Source organism: Neophocaena asiaeorientalis, unplaced genomic scaffold (assembly GCF_003031525.2).
Source record: "Neophocaena asiaeorientalis asiaeorientalis breed wild unplaced genomic scaffold, Neophocaena_asiaeorientalis_V1.1 scaffold332, whole genome shotgun sequence".
In the NCBI taxonomy this organism is placed as follows: domain Eukaryota; kingdom Metazoa; phylum Chordata; class Mammalia; order Artiodactyla; family Phocoenidae; genus Neophocaena; species Neophocaena asiaeorientalis.
The window spans coordinates 1,708,334-1,729,114 of record NW_020173111.1 but is presented as its reverse complement, the minus strand read 5'-3'; the positions used below and the strand labels follow the sequence as shown (position 1 = coordinate 1,729,114).

At 57.6% G+C, this 20,781-nt stretch overlaps 1 protein-coding gene across 3 annotated transcripts; it reads right to left on the bottom strand.

The window, feature by feature from the left end:
- Nucleotides 1-940: 940 nt before the first annotated feature.
- MCM5 (minichromosome maintenance complex component 5) lies at nt 941-19,561 on the bottom strand. Of its 3 annotated transcripts, none has more exons than XM_024743513.1 (17): nt 19,204-19,561; nt 18,819-18,993; nt 17,316-17,442; nt 17,100-17,228; nt 14,160-14,332; nt 13,289-13,444; nt 11,071-11,237; nt 10,460-10,631; nt 9,343-9,454; nt 8,563-8,706; nt 8,149-8,214; nt 7,738-7,914; nt 6,978-7,090; nt 5,339-5,467; nt 4,176-4,318; nt 2,143-2,270; nt 943-1,227 (listed from the first exon to the last, which is right to left on the bottom strand). In XM_024743513.1, the coding sequence occupies exons 2-17, from the start codon at nt 18,983-18,985 to the stop codon at nt 1,126-1,128; spliced, it is 2,205 nt and encodes a 734-aa protein (XP_024599281.1). In that variant the 5' UTR covers nt 18,986-18,993; nt 19,204-19,561; the 3' UTR covers nt 943-1,125. The 3 variants fall into 3 exon arrangements, with proteins under 3 accessions (XP_024599280.1, XP_024599281.1, XP_024599282.1); XM_024743514.1 differs by having other exon boundaries at nt 19,209-19,291; XM_024743512.1 differs by lacking the exon at nt 19,204-19,561 and having other exon boundaries at nt 941-1,227.
- Between the last annotated feature and the right edge of the window lie 1,220 nt (nt 19,562-20,781).

The following is a 20,781-nucleotide window of genomic DNA, read 5'->3' as shown; positions in this document are numbered from 1 at the left end:
CTTCCAGGTATAAGATGTGCCATGGAGATGTAATGTACAGCACGGGAACTATTAGTTAATAATATATACTGGGTATTTGAAAGTTGCCAAGAGAATAGATCTTAAAAGATCTCATGACAACAACAACAAAAAAGTGTGTAACTATGTATGGTGGCGGACGCTAACTAGACCAAAAAAAGAAAGAAAGAAATGGCAAAATAAATTACGGCATATCAAAAAAACAAACAAACTTGGGAGTTCCCTGTTGGCCTAGTGGTTAGGATTCCAGGCTTTCGCTGCTGTGGCCCGGGTTCAATCCCCGGTCAGGGAACTGATATGCCGCAAGCCGCGTGGCTAGCCAAAAAACAAAAAACCAAACTCAGGCCCAGAGAAGTCAGGAGCCTCACCCAAGGTCACACAGCTTGCAGGTGGCCCGCCAGGAGAGATCCAGTCTACTGAATTCCAGCACCCCTCTCTTACCTACTTTGCTCTAAGGCTCAGTGAGAATCCACCTCCCTGAATCCAAATGCCATCAGTCTTCCCACAATGCCTGGTCCTTCCTGGACACTCACTACCAGTAGCTCTCTTCTCCTAAACTCAACCCTGTGTCACCCCCATTTACAGATTAGGAAACTGAGGCGTGGCAAGTTTCGGTGAATCCACTGATGCAAACCCACGGCCGTCACCCACACATTGGCTGCTGGGGAACAGCTACAGACTTTCCCAAGCACCTCCGCACACTGGATCTTGCTGAACTCTCACCAGTGCTGGCGAGAAGTGGGCTGGACCCTCCCCACCGAGCAGCTGCAGAACCTGAGCACAGAGGTGAATGCCCTGCCCAGGAGCCCAAGGGGCAGATGCAGGTCAGAAACCCAGGTCTGTCAGATTCCAAAGCCTGTCCTTGCCCCGCATGAGGGCAGGATGGGGGTGACAGGCCACCCAGTGCAGAAGCCCACAGACATCCAAACACAACACGGCTTTATTATTTCAATAAACTCCAAAAGCACCTTTCCTGGATCTGCACGCTGAGGCAGAAGCCAGACGCAGCGAGGCAGGGCAGCTGGGGTCCCTCTGTCCAGAGCGCGTGGGAGGCTCAAGGAAGTGGAGGTGGGGTGACAACAGCATTCCTGCGGCGGGAGGCGCAGCTCACTTGAGGCGGTAGAGGACCTTACGCTGCATGCGATGCTGGATCTCGCCCCGCCGCAGCATGAGCTGCAGGACCTTGTGGATGGCGTGCTCCGGGTATTTCTGCAGGACACGGGGTCGGATGAGGGGCGTGCCTCCCACGGAACCCCAGACACCCCTCCCTCCGGAAGCCCAGGTGTCCCGTGCTCATGGGGGACTCTCCAGCCTTCACATCCTACCTCTCTGCATCCTAAGACAAGCTCACACTTCCTGAGCGACTACCACGTGCCAGGCCCTGTTCTAAGTCTTCACATACTTGAACTCGTTCTACCCCATAACATCCTCACGCAGCTGGTACTGTGATCACCACCTTTATACAGAAGAGGAAACTGAGGCACGGAGAAGTTAAGTCACTCACTCCAAGTCACACAGCAATTAAGTAGTAGAGCTGAGACCTCAGCTGAGCCCACGTGACTCTAGAACCCAAGCTCCTGACACCCCTAAACCCCTGTAAGCCTCCGTCCGCTCATCTCTCAAACCGGTGTGGTATCACCTACTGCATAAAACTGCTCTGAGGATCAAGAGGAGATGACGCACATGAGGGGAGCTGAGCCCAGAACCTGGGATTGTCCCTGCGATTTCAAAGACGGTGACAAGTTGCGCACAGCTTCTAGAAGACCCATCCCTTCTCTATGGGGTCAAGAGCACTGTCCCCGGCGAGCTGGGTGGCTCATCCTCCTGGCTCTGCCCTTCCCTTCCCCCCCCAACACAAAGGCCAGGCAATGAGGCGAAGGGAGAGATGGAGGGCTGCGGAAGCCTGGCAGACTCCAGCAGGACCTCAGCCACTTCTCCTCTCCTCCCAACGTGACAGAGAAAGTCACAAGGGGAGGCACACTGGGGATGGGCCCGGGCCGAGGAACAGCTGCCCCTTCCCCATCCTGGGCCTGTCTGCTGAGCAACAGGACGCAGTGTTAGGTGGCTGGGAACCAGGCCACAGGGAGCCCGCAGGACTCCCACCGGGACGCCGGGAAGGCCCACCTGCTTGGTGAAGTCCTGGATGATGCTGTGCTCCGACACCTGGGATCCAATGGCGAAGCGGCGCTTGAGCTGCTTCTCGATGCGGCTCAGCAGCTCCTGGTCCTCCTGGCTGGTGAAGCCCTCCACCCCTGTGGGTGTGAGGAGGGAGACGGATGGGTGGGGACCCCAGTCTGCCCACAGTGGGTAAGAGTGAGCCAGGCCCGGAAGAGAAAATGAGAGGAAGAGGAAGAGCGTGCCCGGGGACATCCAGGACCTGACCGAGATGACCGACAGAGACCCAGGGTCAGGAACGGGGCTGACGTGTGGGAAGGATGCTGCAAGCAGAGGGGACAGCAGGTGCAAAGGCCTGGAGGTGGGAAATATGCCCATCTCGATCAAAACGCGGTCAGGGGGCCAGGGACATGGCCAGAGTGGGGGCACGTCCTGCGGGCCCTGGAGGCCACGGCACAGGTTTCTCTTTGATTCTGGTGAGCAGAACAGCCACTAGAGGGCTCTGAGGAGGGCCACGAGCTGACGACAGCACCTGGCCCCCAGGCAGCGGGATAGGCAGCAGCAGGAAGACTTCCTGGGGTAATCTATCTCAGATGGAGAGCTGGAGGGGACCCAGCAGTGACCCAGAAAGGCGCACAGGCTGCCCCGGAGACCACATCTGTGAGGCGCCCCAGCAAGCAGCCCAGGCAAGCAAGCTGCCCCAGGATGGATCTCCCCTGCTGACCCAGGCCTGCAAAGGCCTTGGTGTTTCAGCTACAGAGAGGGTGGGACCGTGGTGGGGGAGCCACTGAGAGGGACGTCAAGGCTCCAAGTTGAAATGAGTCTGCAAGGTAAACTCCTACCCAGCCTGGGAAGCCCAGCTCCAGTTTCGCTGCCAGGAAGGCCCGCCAGGGCAGAGGCTGAGTCATGTTCACCGAGGGGACGGCGGGGCGATCAGACACCACCCACCTCCCTGGCTCCAGCCACAAGGGCCCTTGAACACACCGAGCCTGCTGTCCTTGGGGTCTTGCCACTCAGCCCTCGCTCTACGTGCGGTGCCCAACCCCACACTCCGGGGAGCCATGTGTCCTCACTCACGCCAGTCCCTGCTTCCTGCCACCTCCTCAGAGCCCACCCGGACCACCCGAGGATGGTCCCCAACATTCCTGACCTGCTGGGCTTCTCCCCTCTGTGCTCTTTACCCCCTGAGCTTGATCTGTTTGCCTCTTTGCTGCGTCTCCCCCGTTGAGAAGGGGGGCCTCACAAGGCGCGGACTTAGAGATCTGCTCACTCCTAGACTCCCAGCACCTAGAACAACCCGGCAAATTCTAAGCACTAAGTACCTGCTGGGGAAGGAATGAATTCGTCCCAGGGGAGCCTGGCACAGAATCAGCACTCCAGAGGTGCTCAGAGGCTGAGCCCGAAGCAGGCAGCAGGACTTAACGGCAGCCTGAACCCCGCTGGCCTCGGGGTCAAGAGACATGCATTCTCGCTGGGCGAACGGTGACCTTGGGCACTGTGAAAAGGCCTCTTTGGGTGTCAGTTTTCCCATCTCTAAGAGGTGAAGGGCTAAGTGCCCAGCCTGGCTTCTGGGGGTTTTGAGGGCAGCTGTAAGTGAAACGGAGGAAGAGCTCTGGAAGCACTCAAATGGTTACGGCTCAAAAACAGGGGTACATGCAGACTTCCCTGGAGGTCCAGTGGTTAAGTCTCCATGTTTCCACTGCAGGGGGTACAGGTTCGATCCCTGGTCAGGGAAATTCCATATGCTGCGTGGTGCAGTCAAAAAAAAAACAGGTGCCAACTACCATTCTTAACAGATGATAAAATTGTGAATTATAATAATGAACTGGGTCAAAAGAATTGTGCTCCAGTCTGGAGAGAGGCTGTTCTGCCCATCTTGGGGGAAACTGGCTGGTGGGGGCTGGGGACAGGAGATGGGCTTATTCCCAGGAGGAAGCATGGAGAAGCAATGCAGAGAAGCAACAAGCACAGCAGGTGTCCAGCATGAGCCCTGCCCACGGAGCCCACAAGCCACCCGAGTCCGGGTCCCTGCGTCTGCTCACCTGACAGGGTGCCGGACAAGGCGGCGTCCAGCGTGGACACCTGGAAGAGCCTCAGAGCCTCCTCCACATCCGCCTCCGTGGCGAAGGGCTGCAGCTTCATCTTGCTGAGGGCCTCAGCAATGCGCACGACGGCCTCCAGCTGCCTGTGTGGGAGCGATGGGACGCCAGGGCGGACTCAGCCCATCTTCTCTCCTCATCCCACCCTGACCTCCAGGAGATGCCTGCCCCAGGCACTAAGAGTACAGGGGTGACTGCTGGCTGTCCCCGTGATCCATCTCCCTCAGTAACAGAACCCCGACTTCTATTCTAGCAAGTGGCGCCCACCTAAAAGGCATTTCCCAGACTCTCTTGCGTCTAGATGTGTCTGTGTGACTAAGATGTGGCCAGTAAGCTGTAAGTCCAAATATTTTATGGGAACTTCAGGAAGTGTCCTTAAAAGATGGACCTTTCTTTTTCTTCCTCTCCAGCCACCTGGAATGTGGAGGTGATGGCTGGAGTTCCAGCAGCCATCCTGGACGATGAGGATAAGGGTGAACCTGAAGGAGCCCAGGTTGCTGACGACTGAGGAGCCATCACATAGGTAGGACTACCTACCCTCAAATGTTTTTACAGAAGAGAGAAATAAACTCCCAATTTACTTAAGCTACTTCATGTGGGTTTTCTATTACATACAGCCAAATCCACTTCTAACTAATCAGTGCTGGAAGCAAGATTCAAACGAGGTAGGTTCAAGCTCTTAGTCACTCCACTGCATAAACTCACAAGAGTGACAAGAGCTAACAGCTGAGAAAACTGTGATCCAGAAAAGGAAAGCAATTTCCCTGCAGTCACACAGTGGGCTGGAGGCTAGGACCAGGTCTCCCTGGACCCCAGGTCCCAGCCTGGACCCTCCTTCACCCTCAGGCTTCCCGGCGATGAGGGAAGCTAGACCGAATTCAGAAGAAAGGGTTCCAGATTTTCTCAACAGTAAACAAAACAAGAGATACAGATAATCAGGGAGGCCACTGTTTTCACTCCCAAAGGAGTGCTCCCCGCCCAGCAGCCCTGACCATGGCCTGCACCACGTAGTCAGCAAGAGCCCCGGCCCCAGACGTGCTGGGCACATCGTGCCTTGTACACCGAGGCCACCCGCCCGGCCCGGCCCTGGCCCGCCCGCTGCGCACCGCACGGTGATGGGGATGCTCGAGCGGCGGTCACTGTCCCTCTCGTGCTGACGGGCCCCGCTCCGCATGATGATGTAGCGGTTCTTCAGCTTCTCCGCAGCCTCTGCCGACAGCCGAGGGCCACACTTCCTGCAGGATGGGGAGCGGCTGCCGTGAGGCCAGGAAGAAATCTTGGGGTACTCACCCCATCCCCGGCCCTCTGCTGGCTTGCAGACATATGCTTTCCGGGCCCACCAGACGGTGGCCTCTCAGCGGTCCTCCCCCCAACACATTCAGGGACAAGAAGCACAATGACACCCACAAGCGGCTCACAGAGACCGCCGTCCAGGGCAGGGAGCACGCCAGGCTGGGGGTGGGGGAGGGGAGCAGCAGGGGTGTCTGCTCAGGATCTGACCCCACCCTACCCCCCCACCCCACAGCGCCCCCCCAGCCAACTGAACTGTCACTGATTTAAGGGAAGCCTTAGCTCACCTAATCCAACCCTCATGCTGCGGATGAGGTGAGCAAGGCCAGAGGGAGGGAGGAAACTCCCCATAAGCCACGTGGGACCTGGCGTCAAGGGAGGACTAGAATCTGGGGCTCTCAGACTCACACCCAAGGGCCCAAGCCTCTGAGGACAGGGCCATGAAGAGCTCAGGCGTGACAAAGACCCGGGTACCAATGAGCACCGCACCACCCATCACCCAGGAGGAAGCGGTGAGTAGGGACCCACCTGAATGCAGCACTTCACCTCCCATTAGAAAGGCACTCAAAAGATCCCTCCACCCTTGGGTTTTAGTTCCAATAAGAGACAGCTGAGGTGTGTGTCCAGAATCTTGGTACAGGGGCTAAAAGCACAGCCTTTGGAGCCAGGTACCTGGGTTCAAGTCTTGGCTCCACTACCTCCTGTCTGTGACCCTGGACAAGTTACTTAACCTTTCTCTGTCTCAGCTTCCCCATTTGTAAAATGGAATAATAATACACCAACCTCATAGGTCTGGGGAGAGGGATGGTGTTCACCTATACATAAAACTCTCAGGATAACATCTGGCACAGACTAACTACTATGTGTATGACTATTGTCATTGGCCATCTGTGAGAACAACAGTATTTAAGGTTGCAGCTGCCATTTACTGAGTATTTTCCTGGTGCAGGGCTGTGCCACTCACTCATCATTTCGTGTGATCCTTACAAAAACCCTAGGACACAACCACCCAGGGAAAGCGAGGCTCAACTGACTTGCCCAAGGTCACACAGTGGGGGCAGGAGTTACCCAGAGCCCATGTCCACAAGCCTCCCTGCACACCAGAGTCAAGGGGGTCTTCAAAACCGTCTAAATTCTTTTTATTTTTTTGGCCTCACCGTGCAGCATGCAGTATCTTAGTTCCCCGACCAGGGATTGAACCCATGCCCCCTGCATCGGGAGCGTGGAGTCCTAACCACTGGACCACCAGAGAAGTCCAGAGACAATCTAAATTCTCCACCTTCGCTTCGGAGATGGAGAAACTGAGGCCAAGAGCCACTGAGCAACTGTGAGGGGTCAGAAAGGAGCAGAGCTAAAATCCTCAGGGCCTGATCTCAGGCATCCTGAATGGGGCTCTCTCCCACTCCAGGGGAGCCGGGCAGCCCCACCCCTGTGGGGCCTGCATCCAGGACTCACGCGCGGCAGTAGGCGATGAACTTCTTTAGCTTGGTCAGGTCGATCTCGCCCTCCACGGCCTGGGTCTGTGTCAGCGCGCTCACGTGCAGAGTGATGACGTGTTTGGCCAGCATCTGGGAGGCAGAGGGGACACGGGGTCAGCCCACAAGCCTTCCCAAGCCAGGTCCCAACACAGAGGTGGAGCAGGCAGGGAGGGAAGAGCTGCCAGGGCTAGAAGTGGTGGAGAGGAGGAGGCCCTCGCTTTTCCTGCGGGTTGTCAGCTGGTAAGACGACATCCCAGAGCTGTCAGGCCCCTCTCTGCCACCACGAGGGGTGCAGCTGCCTGAGAACAAGCCTCCACTAAGGGAGGCCAGGCCGAGAGGCAGAGACAGCGGCGCCCAGACGACAGAGACCTGACCCAGCCGAGCCTCGCGCCTCCAGGCTTGTCCGTTACGTAAGCGCTGGAGTTCCTTTCAGACGCTGACTGACCGGAACTGGGGTTCCAGTACTTGCATCCAAAGGCCAACCCCCTCATTTCACACAGAAGGGACTGACACCCAGGGAATGACTGACCCCAAATCTCACGGCACATCGAGCACAGGAGAGGTAGGACCCGGGACGCCCAGTGCAGCGCTCCTGGAATCCACAACCCCGCCTCCTTGGTGGCCCACTCATGGGCCGATCTGGGGGCCAGGACTTCGGGTCAAGCCCCTTGTCTGCCCACCCTCGCCCCCTAACCCCTAGAACCGCGGGCCTGGCTGGAGCCCAGCCCCCCACGCACCATATCCCTCTCCTCGTTGTGCTCGTCCTTGACGATGAAGATCATGTCGAAACGGGACAGGATGGTGGGCATGAAGTCGATGTTGTCCTCCCCCTTCGTCTCGTCCCAGCGGCCAAACACTGAGTTGGCAGCAGCCAGGACTGAGCAGCGGGAGTTGAGGGTGGTGGTGATGCCGGCCTGACGGGGAAGCAGAGGACAGGGAGATGGGAACGCGGGGTCACAGCCCTCTCAGGTGCGCACACCCATGCCTGCACGCACACACCCACACACGCACACACACAGGATTCCAGGACCACTGCTGCGGCCAACAGAGGTCGGGCCGCTCAGGGCAGCCTGAGGACGGGGCCAGAACCCGGCCCCTCCCAGCACCCTGGAACAGCTCTGCCGGGCTGGACCAGGGAGGATGCTCACCTTGGCGATGGAGATGGTCTGCTGTTCCATGGCCTCGTGGATGGCCACGCGGTCGTCTTCTCGCATCTGTGTAGGAGATAGAAACGTCCACCAGACCCAGGTGAGGGGCCGGGGCACGGTGGCAGCAGGAAACCCTACAGGAGCTACCATTCCCAAGTCCCGACCCTGTGCCAGGCCGATGGCAGGAACCGGGTCACCTCTAGTCACGGGGACAGTGTGTGGGCTTGGCTCTCCTCTCCCCACTCTCAGGTGCGGAAACTGAGGCTCGGAGAGGTGCAGCTACTTCCCGATAGTACCGGGAGGTCTCCACATCACAGGTGGTTTCTGCCATCCAAGCACAGAAGGCCACACCCCCAGCCCGCGGCCAGCAGGCACCACCACCACTGAGCCACCACCTCACCCTGCCAGGCTCACCTTGTCAAACTCATCGATACAGACGACCCCACCGTCGGCCAGGACCATGGCTCCCCCTTCCATGATGAAGTTCCGGGACGAGGGGTCCCTCATCACCGAGGCTGTCAGGCCAGCCGCGCTGCTGCCTTTCCCAGACGTGTACACCTAGGGGAGGGAGGCGGGAGGGTCAGGGCCCATCATGGCTCCATGCTGACCCAGTAAGTCAAGGGGCCCCAGGAGCTAGGGCTCAACCAAGGTCAAGGTCACACATCACAGCTGGCTGCAGAGCACAGACAATCTCAGTGTTCCTCCTCTGATGGGGAGACCACCCCAGCCCCAACTTGGCGGTTCTCCCACAGGGGAGCGTTCACATCCATCACTCACCTGAACCCCACAACTGTCCCATGAAGCAGCCCCTGGGGGCCCGGCTCACGGAGGAGCAAACTGAGGCCGAGAGGAGAGCAGTGACACTGTTCCAAGGGGCCTCAGGGCTGGGTCGACTCCTGACTCCCAGGAAAGGCATCCCCACCCTGAATCCCTTGTCATCTATTGCTATCGATGTTAAGACTTAGCGGATGGATAAACTGAGACTCAGAGAGATTGGGTGACTTGCTCAAGGCCCACGGCCAATTACCAGCCAGGCTGAGACCAAACAAACCCCATCGAGTCCAGCACTCCGCCCGCTGCCCCAAACCTACACACGCCGTCGGCCCCCTTCCTCCTCTATCCTCTGCAGCCCCGCCCGCAGCCTTCCTCTCCGCGGCGCAGCTAAGGCGGACAGAGGTCACCCTGGGCACTCACCCCGATGGGAGAGCACTTCTCCACAAACTTCAGCAGCTGGGACTTGGCCGTCCCCGGGTCCCCCAACATCAGCAGGTTGATGTCTCCTCGGCGAGTGAGGCCGTCGGGGAGCCTGGGGGAAGGCGGGCAGGCGGGCCAGGTGAGCAAGGCGAGAAACCCAGGGCTGGCTGGTCACAGTGGTCTGGCTGGCGGCCCCCCGACCTGTCATGGGCCTCAGAGCAAGCGGGGAGGCGGGGGCTCTGGCCTGAGAGCCACGTTCATAGCGAGCTGTGTCCCCTAGCCTCATCCGTGGTAACTTGCTTCCAAGGGAGGGGAGGTTCAGAGGAAACGGCACTTAGAGCTGGGCTTGGGCACACACAGTCAGCATCTGATAAACACCCCCCAACCCAGCTGGAAAGAAGGAAAGAGAGGGAGCCACCAGCGGGCCGCACGCGGTACTGTGGAGGGGACACCGCGAGGACAGACTCCTGGCCCCAGCGTACGTGCCTGTGAGCAAGTCCCTTTAGCTCTCTATGCCTCAACTTCCTCATCTGTGAAATGGGCTCGATTGTAGCTTTCTCACAGGGCTAATCTGGGGACTGACTGGGTTGGAAACACATAAAAGCACTCAGAAGAATGTCTGGCACGTGGTTAAGAACTCGGTAACTGGTAACTGCTAATATTATTACTTCCTCTACCTCTACTATTTTATTTTAAAAGGACGGGATGTCCCCTGAGTAAGAGGCTTTCACCCGTCTTATTCATGTGGAGACTTGGGTTCAGAGAAGTGGTGTCTCTTGCCCAAGGTCGCAAGGTAAATAAGCAGCCCTGAGAGATGTCACCCTGGTCTCAGACTCCAAGCCCGAGCTCTCCCCGGCACTGGCCAGGCCCCTCACACCGCCAAGGCCCCGGCCTAGCCAGGGCCGGGCAACTGCTCCGGAGGAAGGGTGTGGGCCAGCCCCCACCCGGCTGGCAGCCAGCCTGGGAGGCGGGGAGGGTGCCTGAGAGGGGCAGGCGGGGCTGAGGGTCCTGGGCAAATAAATGAAAAGGGCATTCATGTCCTGACCACCTGGCAGCTGCCCTCCTGCGGGCAAGTCACTAACTCCCCTCCCCGGACCTGGGGGGCCTGGACACCCACCTCTTTCGGGAACCCCCGAAGAGCAGGCAGGCGATGGCCTTCTTCATGTCTGTGCCCCCGAAGATGGAGGGGGCGATGCTCTTGGAGACGACCTCGTAGACGCTGGGAAGGGCGGCCAGGCGCCGGAACTCCTCCTCCTCCTGTGGGGTCACGGCCCCAGCAAAGCTGCGGCCTGGGTGGTCAGAGCAGGGGCCTGCGTGAGCGCCCTGAGGGAGAACGTGCTGCCTGCGGCCCATCGCCTGGGCCGACCCAGGGCCTCCCAGAGCAGGGCCCTCAGAGCCGAGCAGCACAAGCGTCAGTCTGAGCAAAGACAGAACCCCAGGTCTCCGCACCAGGCGTGGGCCTGTGTGTTCCAGGGTCCAGTGAGCAAGCGGAAGAGTGTGGAGGGCGGGGGGGCGTGACCTGAGGAGGGCCAGGTGACAGGGGCCCTCAGGGACATCTTCCATCTTGCCAACGGGGGTGACACGGCATCTCTGGTGAGAACAGCACCGCTCACCCGGCTGCCGTGCGGGACAGAGCGCAGGGGCAAAGGTGGACACGGGGAGACCAGGACGAGGCCCACCGACAGCCCAGGGGAGGGACGACGGGGGTTCGGCCCAAAGCACACTCACCGGAGCCATCTGTGTCCACCTGGATGCCCAGGACCCGGATGTAGGAGCTCCGGATGCCCACGCCCACCCTGTCGCGGCCCCTGCTGGCGGTCAGGCCAAACTTCTTGATGGAGTAGATGCCCATGATGGTGACCCTGTTCCCAGGGACGACCATGTCACAAAGGTACCTGAGAAGAGGATGGGGAGGAAGAAGGTGAGAGGCTGGTGGGGGCAGGGAGCCCCCAGCTCCCCCAACCCCGTCACACTCGCCGTCCATCCACCTCGCCATCTCTACACGAGGCCCCAGCACCGTGGGCTCCAGCCCCCGCACCGCCCAGGGCCCTCTCCCTCTCACCACAACCCAGACCATGCTTGGACGGCCCAGCTGCTGGGAGGAAGACAGGCCTTGGCCTGACCCCTCCACAGGCCTCAGGAGCTCATCCATTATGCTGGTTGGAGTTGGGGGGCGCCCACCCCAGCCCCTCAGGTGCCCCGCCTCCATCTCATCTGCTGTCAGACGCATTGCAGGACCTCCCCTCGGCCATCTCGGGGGAAGCCCCCCTCCTCACGCCCTCCCAGCCTCCCTGCAAGGGCCGCGCACCGCTTCTGCCTCTTTCACGGCTCCATGAGCTCAGCCAAGTCATTCTGCCTCTGGATTTTAAATTCCTCTTTAAAAAAAAAAAGGTGTTATGGGACTTTCCTGGTGCTCCGGTGGTTAAGAATCCGCCTTCCAACGCAGGGGACACGGGTTCGATCCCTGGTCGGGGAACTAAGATCCCACATGCCGCGGGGCAACTAAGCCTGCGCGCCACAACCAGACAGAAGCCTGAGCGCCGCAACAAAAGATACCACATGTCGCAACAAAGATCCCGCGTTGCCACAGCTGAGACCTAGCACAGCTAAATAAGTAAATAAGTACTTTAAAAATAAATATATATATATATGTAGACAGAGAAAGAGAGAGAAGCAGGGAAGTCTCTGAGCCCCTCCAGCCTGTGCAGCACAGAAAGGACACTGGGGCATGTATCCGTACTCTGCTGCTTAGAAGCTGTGTCACCTCTCTGAGCCTGGAAGGGGATGATAAAGTGATCTGACCTGCTGGGTTACTGTGGGATCAAGTGAGGTACGAGACCCAAAAGTGCTTTATCCACTAGAGAGTCATATCCTCTAAAGGACCCTCACTGTCTCTGTTAACGTTCTATGACTCCCCTCTTCCCAGACCCCACTTCCTCAGCTTTGAATAATCTAACCATAGACCATTTGAATAATCTAATAAATACCGAATATTTAATCTGTATTAAGGAATTGTGCTAGAGACACAGTGTAGAGGACAAATGTATGGACACCAAGTGGGGGAAAAGGGGGGTGGGATGAATTGGGAGATTGGGATTGACATATACACACTAATATATATAAAATAGATAACTAATGAGAACCTGCTGTACAGCACAGGGAACTCCACTTCTCTATACAGTAGAAACTAACACAACATTGTAAAACAACTATATCTCGACTGAAAAAAAAAAAAAAGAAAGAAAAAGGAACCGTGCTACACACTCAACATGCATTTTCCAATTTAAATCTCCCAGCAGCCTGACGAGGTTAAGGCCTGTCCCTGTCCCGGTTCTCCTGGTAAGGAGCCCATGTAACTTGCTCAAGAGCCTGACCTCTACACCTTCCACAGCCACTAAGGAAGCTAATGACCTACAGAGCCCCTCCTCCGAGAAACGTGCAGCACAGACCATGTGCACGTGATGTCGGGGTGCAGGAGCCCAGCTGAAGAAGCCCAGTCCACACCTCCACACCTTCCTCCCAGGTCACCAGGAGGGGACCGGGCTGGCCCAGTACCCTCTCCCCCTTTCCAATCACCCAGCAACATCCAAGGAAGAATCTTAACAGAAAGCCTGGGGTGGGCGTCAGGCTGGAAAGAGGCTCCCCCAGCTACTGGCTGTCCAGTTCTGGGCCTCCCAGTTCTAAGAGGGCTGCGGAGACTCTGCAGGAAGAACGCGGGCTGGCAGCCCAGCCCCTCCACTCACTGAGCCAGTCACACATCCTCGTCTGCAAAGAGGGGTGGACGCGCCCCCACAGATTATGGGGAGACGAGATGAGAGGAAGCATGGGGGCGGCACCAGGCACGGAGCAAGTGTCCTGTAACCAGCCACCCTCCCCCGCACCCCACTGCACTCAGCCGGCCACTCGCGGCACGCAACTCAGGGGCACGGCCAGGGAGCCTGCTCACCTGTCGCAGTAGAGCTGCATGTGTCTGGGCATCTCGCCGTGGGGCACCGCATCCGGCAGCTCCTGCAGCTTCAGGGTCTGGAAGTCCACGCACTTGCACTTGTCCGGCATGATGAAGTATGGATCCAGCGGGCACTTGGGACGCCCGGCCTGATCCCTGTCGGTGGGGAGGAGAAGGGTCACCAGAGCTGCCCCCAGAGCCCCAAGGCCAGCAACAAGCTAGGGGTCTCTGGGACCCTGGGAGAAGGCCCTAAAGGAGGGCAGCTCAGCGGGGGACACCACAGGGCTAGGAGTCGGGAGACCTGCACACAAACGGTATTCAAAGCCCGAGACAGGCAAGGGGGTTAAATATAGAGAAAAGAAAGGCGGCTGAGGCCTGAGGTCAGGAAGCTGAGGGGAACCAGCAGCCAGAGAGGGTAGGGGCCCTTGCGATCAGGGGTCAGCAATGGTTTTCTGTAAGGAGCCAGAGACAAACATTTTCAGTTTTGTGGGCCACGAGGCCACACACTCTGCCTCCGAAGCGCAAATGCAGCCACAGGCAATGTGTAAACAAAGGAGCCTGGCATGTTCCTGGGCCTTCCCTCCAGACCTGCCCCAGCGAGCCAAGGTTTGCTGTAGAAGGCTCCCGGTGGACTCCCAACCCTGGCTCCCGGCTCAGGTTGCCTGGGCGCCCTGGAGGGACAGAACTCACCACTGCAGAGGGACGCCACCGCCCCAGGGTACCAGGCCTGCCCCAGGCCCACAGGGCACACCGCTGCCCCAGCCCCTCCCTGCTGCAGGTGGTGCAGGCCGGGTCCTCCTCCTTCACATCTCCGCTGAGATGTCACCCTGTCACCCCCACCGTGCCCCAGGGCCATGCAGAGCCCACTCACGTGTTGCACTTCCTGGGCAGGGCGTAGCCCTCCAGGCCGGGGCGCATGGCGACGTTGGTGAGGGTGTTGCGGCAGCTACGGCACTGGACGGAGATGCGGGTGGCCTTAGCACGGACCCCAGAGGCGGCAATGATGATGCCAGGGATCTTCACCAGGTGTGACATCGTGTCCGACTGCAACAGAGCCACGGGGAGGGTGGCTGGTTAAAGGGAGCCGGGAAGACCTGAGATCACGTAGGAGAATCTTTTTCTAATGTGTACTGAAGTATTCAGGGATACAGGACCATGTCTGTAACTTACTTTAAAATACTTTAGCAGGGGGCTTCTCTGGTGGCACAGTGGTTAGGAATCCGCCTGCCAACGCAGGGGACGCAGGTTCGAGCCCTGGTCCGGGAAGATCCCACATGCCGTGGAGCAACTAAGTCCTGTGGCGCCACAACTACTGAAGCCCACGTGCCACAACTACTGAGCCCATGTGCCACAACTACTGAAGCCCACGCGCCTAGAGCCCATGCTCTGCAACGAGAAGCCCGCGCACGGCAACGAAGAGTAGCCCCCGCTCACCACAACTAGAGAAAGCCCGTGCGCAGTGACGAAGACCCAGCGCAGCCAAAAATAAATAAGTACATAAATAAATTTATTTAAAAAATAAATAAAATACTTTAGCAGAAAAAAGAAGAAAGCAAATAAGGCAAAATGTTAACAGCCATTAAATCCAAGCAAAGGTAGATGGGGTTCATTACACTATTCTCACTACTTTTGTCTGTGTGATTTTTTTTTATAATAAAAAGCAAAAAATAAGAAAAGTTCCTTTCAACATCATCTCTTCTTCCCCCTCCCAGGAGATTTTCTGGGACAGACAGGCAGGCTACAGGTTCGTGCTGAGGCCCCTCAAATCCCAGAAGGTGGGGAGGGGAGGGGAAAGGTTCGGGATCTTCTTCCCCCTCCCAGGAGATTTTCTGGGACAGACAGGCAGGCTACAGGTTCGTGCTGAGGCCCCTCAAATCCCAGAAAGTGGGGAGGGGAGGGGAAAGGTTCGGGAAGGAGGCTGCCCCCCGAAGAAGTGAGACCAGAGGTATGTGTTGCTGCCACGGCCCGGGGACCCCAGACCTGCTGAACCCCCGCCCCCGCCAGAGCTTGTCTTCTGGAAAACTATCTACAAGCTGCAGGAAGCCTAGCCCTCCAGGACCCCTGGGTTGGAAAAGACTGAGGCTGCCTCAGCCCATAAGCCACCCCGACAAGCGATCCTTCTAGAGAGGACCCCTCTCTACCACTGGACACCCGTCACCCGAGGCAGGCCAGTCACTGGGTTTTCCAGTGGGTCTGAGAATAGGAAGCTTGTCCCATGTGGCGCTGAGCTTTGCTTCTCTGAGGAAACAGCTGCCTCGCAAAACAAGTCCTATACCGCCTCCGGAGACAGGCAAATGCGTGATGCTTGGGTGAGTTCCACACACGGTCCCAGGTCCCCTCCCCGGTGCTGGGCACATAGATGAAGCCAACACGCTCCACAGCCTCGAGAGCCCACAGCCCAGCCCTGCTTCTGGAACAGAACTGCCATTGTGCTAATCAAGGAGGATTTGGCAGGGACCCCAGCCAAGCTGCAGGACACGGGGATTCCAGCAAAGACCAGGGCGTGGCCTTCTGGTGAGTAACACAGAGGTGACACTACCTGGGCCCAGAGTTCAAAGGCACAGCTACACGCATCCTTTCATTTGCTTCTCACGACAGCCTCGTGACAGAAGAACCAACGTCAGGCTCTCACTTCCTCCTCAGGAAGCTCTCCTGTCCCACCCCTGCCTGTTGTATCAATTCTTTCACATGGCAGCCCAAGGGAACCTTTGAAGATAGAATCGGCCCATCCTCCTACCTAACCTTCAACTCAAGCTGCTTTCCACAGCAGCCAAGGCCCTGGCCATCTGGCCTCTCTACCCACTCCCTCCCTTCCTCTCCTCCCACCCTCACTCCCTGAGGTCCAGCCACACTGGCTTCTTTCTGTCCCGTGAAACCTGCCGCTGTCCCCACCCCAGTGCCTTTGCACCTGCTTCTCCAGGAGCCTGGAACGCTCCTCCCTCAGGCTGTCACAGGGCTGCGTTATCCCTCAGGTTTTCGCGCCAACATCACTTCCTCAGAGGGGCCTTCTCCGACCACCTCCCGGACCCCTGGCCACTGTCACATTGCCTGTTTCCTTTGCTTCATGACTCGTATCACAGGACCTGAAATCAGCTCACTGCTCCTTGTCTGTTTCTCCCACTGTAAGCTCCATGGAACCAGGTCCTGTCTGTCTACAGTGAGGGTCCCCCAGCACCCGGCGAGGGGCAGTCACTCGATAAGTGCTCGTTGAATAAAACCAGAAAAGACTGGATGGCAGACTGGCTCTGCCAAACTCTCCCTCGGCCTCATCACTCTCCAGCCGTGCTGGCTGTCCTTCCCTCGGCCTGGCACACACCCTGCCCCCCTTGCCTCACAGGCTTTGTACCAGCTGTGCCCTCCCTGCTCCCCCGAACATTCTCTCCCAGCTGTTTGCGTGCTGCCTGTTCTCACCCTCAGATCTCCACTCAGACGTGCCCTCCTCAAAGCAGCCTTCTTGATGTTTTCCAGAGGGGCCCTCACGTTTTCTCATCACCCTCCTGGTTTCTCCCATTGCTCTTACGGTCATCTACAGTGACCATGGGTGATGTTCACCGGCTTATCCAGTCTCCCCGGGGACAGCAGCCTGTCCTGAGTTCACCACTGTTTCTCCAGGACCCAACTCACGCCTTGCCCACAGGAAGAACTCAGCAAATATTTGCCAAAACGAGCTAAGTTTTCAGGGGCGCAAAGAGGCTCAGAAAGGTCGAGTGAGTTGCTCAGGGTCACACAGCTGGCACCCAGGTCTCTCTCCAAAGCCCCTCCTCACATGCAGCTGCCACCGCCACCCTTCAACTGGCCTGAGTGGACCCACCTTCAGGCTACGGATGCTGGACGGGCTGGCATCCGACTTGAGCATGACTTGGATGTCCTGGAGCACCTCGTCGCCAGCAGGCCGGGGCCGGGTCACCTCATCGGCCACCTCCTTGGCAGCTTCCTCCAGCTGGAGAGGAGGAGGGGGGCAGGCTGTGAGTGACCAGAGCGGGGCCAGCCCTGGGGGTTCGGCGGGGGGCGGGGAGGTCCCACTCACCAGCTGCAAATGCTCAGCTGGCTGCTTGTACAAGTAGTCGGCCAGGTCCTCGTCGAAGCTGGCAAGGTCCTCCATCTCCACCTCGATCCAGTACTCCCCCAGGTTATAATGCCGCTTGAGTTCATCCCTGGGGTGGGGGTGGGGAAGGAGAAGAGGAGACAACGCTGGCTGAGGTGCGCCCGCACCCTGAGTCTCCCACACCACTGCCCCGCCACCCCGCTTCCCAAACACATCTAGTTCCAGGCGGTTCTGTTATTTAACCCTGCAGAGGTCCCCCCACTGCTGAAAGGCATCCTCCAGAGAAAGCTCCACGGAAGGGGTCCAAGCAGTAATCAAAGGACAGTTCAGCGCTCACAGACAGGGTTCTGTGCACAGGTGTCTGGAAGACTCTCACTGCAAACCAGTCCTTTCAGTGGACTCCTCGGAGCCTTTAATCCTCTCTCAGATACTGACAAGGCACACGGCTAGAACCTGGACATTGAAGGCAGCAGAGACCACGCCTGTCTTGTCAACCACCAGAATCTTTTTACAGAGCATCCTATGGGACTATTATCCCAAAAACACATTCGGGGGCCACTGACCTCCTCGGCCTCACCCCTGTCTACCTCATGTCCGGAGCCGCATACAACAGCCAGCCTGGCCCCGAGAGCCCCTTGCTGTAACACGCCACCCCATACCCTGCCCCTGCGTGCAACTGCTCCTGTCTGAAATGCCTTCCATGCTTGACACCCTCCTCTCAGCTCAAGGTCACCTCGGCTCCCCTGGAAGCCTCCCTAACTCCCCTTGTACATTCCTCCTTTAAGGTAATTATCACTTTGTAATTTATTTGTAGCTCCCTGTGCCTCATTCCCACTGACTGCAAGTAGTATGAATCTTTTCATCTTTGCATCTCTGAGTCCAGCACATAGATGGTCAATGTCGGCTGATGCATGAATAAATGGAGGCAGGAGTGGCTGTGCCCTTTTACTGATGAAGAAACTGAGGCCCAGAGAGACCGTCACTTGGAAGTCACTCAGCTAATAATCAATCAGGCCCAAGCCTGGACCTGCGAACTCACGTTCTCTGCATTTTAACGGCCTGTGAGGATCTGGTGCGATGGCACCAATGTACAATGACTAGGAACAGGGGCCTTGCCCAGCTCATTCAGTGCTGCAGCCCAGCACCTGGAACAGTGCCTGGCATGCAGCAGGTGCTCAGTCAATAGGAGGTGATTGGGTGGAATGAAGAATGAATGAATGAGTGAAGTAAAACATAACTACCATCTTCACCTTTTGCACCCACTGAAAACTTGGTTTACAAGATATCGCAGACATTACACGAAAGGACAGTAACGAATAAATGAATAGGAACAAATCCTGGACGAAGAACCCAGGTGACTCACTCAATCGTTAACTTTAGATGTGAAACGTACAAAACCATACGCCACGGGGGTGCGGGGCCCCAGTGAGTGGACGAAACACCGCTGGGACCGCACCTCCCCTCCTGCACCGCTCCGGCCCGCACCTGTACTTGAAGGTGAAGCCCGTGCGGTCCGTGCCCACTCGGTACTGCCGCAGGAACTCCTTGAAGCGCCTCTGCAGCTGCGACTTGCGGGCCTGCCCCTCATCGGCCGCGTTGTCGCCCCCGAAGCTGTCGCTGTAGAAAACGCCGGGGTCGTCGAAGCCCGACATGACTGCACCTGTTATGGGGCCGCGCGGCGCCCCCTCCGACACCTGGGTCCTAGGCTCCGAATGCGGGACGGGCGTGAGCCCGGTTCCGCCTCCCGGACCCCTACCCCAGTTCTCCCGTGAGAAACCCCTGCCCAGACCTACTGCGCCCCAAATGCAGATGCCTGTCGACCCCTGCGCCCGGCTCCGCGGTGCCCACTCCCCAGCCCCAGTGGCCTCACCTCACCTTTCCCGCGCTCCCTGGAACCAAAGAGACAAGAGCCCCAACACTCGGCCGCCGCCTTTCGCGGGAAAAACCAGACGCAGCGTTTGGATGCCGCGGCCGCTGCGCCCTCATTGGTTCGCCGGGACCCCGCGGCCAGCGATTGGACCGTGCTGCGCCCGCGAGTCCCGCCCCCCACAAGCGGGCCGCCGGAGAGGATTGGCGGCAGGGCGCATGACGTCAGGCCTCCTGGCCTCCTTCCGGGCTCCATTTTGTGTTCTGGACAATTTGGCGCGAAACTGACCCGGAAGTAGCGGCGGGGCGGGGCGCAAAGATGGCGGAGGGGCGGGCCGAGGGCCGGCGCGGGCGTGCGAGGGCTTTTCTGTGTACTCTTCTTAAACCTTTTTCAAAGTCTCAGGAGGAAACGACCCCTTTCAGAGCTATAGGTCCCTGAGAAGTACCCCTTGCCGGGTGTGAGCCTGCTTCCCCCTAGCGGCTGGAGGGGGCGCTGCCTGCCTGCGCTCCCAGCTCTCACCCTAAACACGCTTCCAAAAGTGGGGGATTAATCATCAAGAAGCCACCTCTGGTCTCGTTAGCGCCTCTAGGACGAAACTCAGACTTGGGACTCGAGGGATGTTTCCTTAGACCCAATTGGTGATTTTTTTTTTTTTTTTTAGTTGTATAAGAGTTTTCATTATCTGGCAATGCTTAAAATTTGAAAATTCATGACCAGATTCCCAGGCTGACTTTAAAAACGGGAAGATCTGGCAAAACTTGACGGATTCTCAAGCAGCAATAAGGACTGCATAATCTCCCCTCCCTTCTTTTCCATTCTCACTGGCGACATGAACTATTTTTTCTAATGTTTATTATTTCGTTGCACTGGGTCTTAGTTGCGGCAGCCTGGCTCCTTAGCTGCAGCACGTGGGCTCCTTAGTTGTGGCATGCAAACTCAGTTGCTGCATACATGTGGGATCTAGTTCACTGACCAGGGATTGAATCCGGGCCCCCTGCACTGGGAGCGCAGAGTCTTAACCGCTGTGCCACCAGGAAGTCCCGCAACCTGAACTATTGGAAAGAACTTTTCATTCCATAGGCTACATTGGCACATACTTACGGGGAGTGTTTAAAATATGAGTCTGTTTATAGGGTTTCAAAATTAGATCAAACGAATCTGAACCTTCAGGGAAGTCCCTCTGCATGGAGACATAGCTTTAACTCGTTCTATTTAACAGTGCTTTTATTTTCCACCGTGTGAAGAGAATACAAATTATTCAGCCATTTTCCTGTTAGTAGAATTTAAGATGGTTCTCTCTCCTCTCCCTCCCTTCCTTCGTCACTACAAATGGTATCAATGCCCCTGTCACAAAAAACTGGCAACAGGGCCCAGGGTGGGAAGAGCTAAGTCGCTATTTTGCGTGCCTACCCTTGGCATACATATCTCATGAACAGTGGCTCCTGGACCTGGTTGCACCTTGGAATCTCCCAGGAAGCTTTTTTTAAAAAATAAGTTTATTTATTTATTTTTGGCTGCGTCGGGCCTTCGGTGCTGTGTGCGGTCTTTCTCTAGTTGCGGCGAGCGGGGGCTACTCTTCGT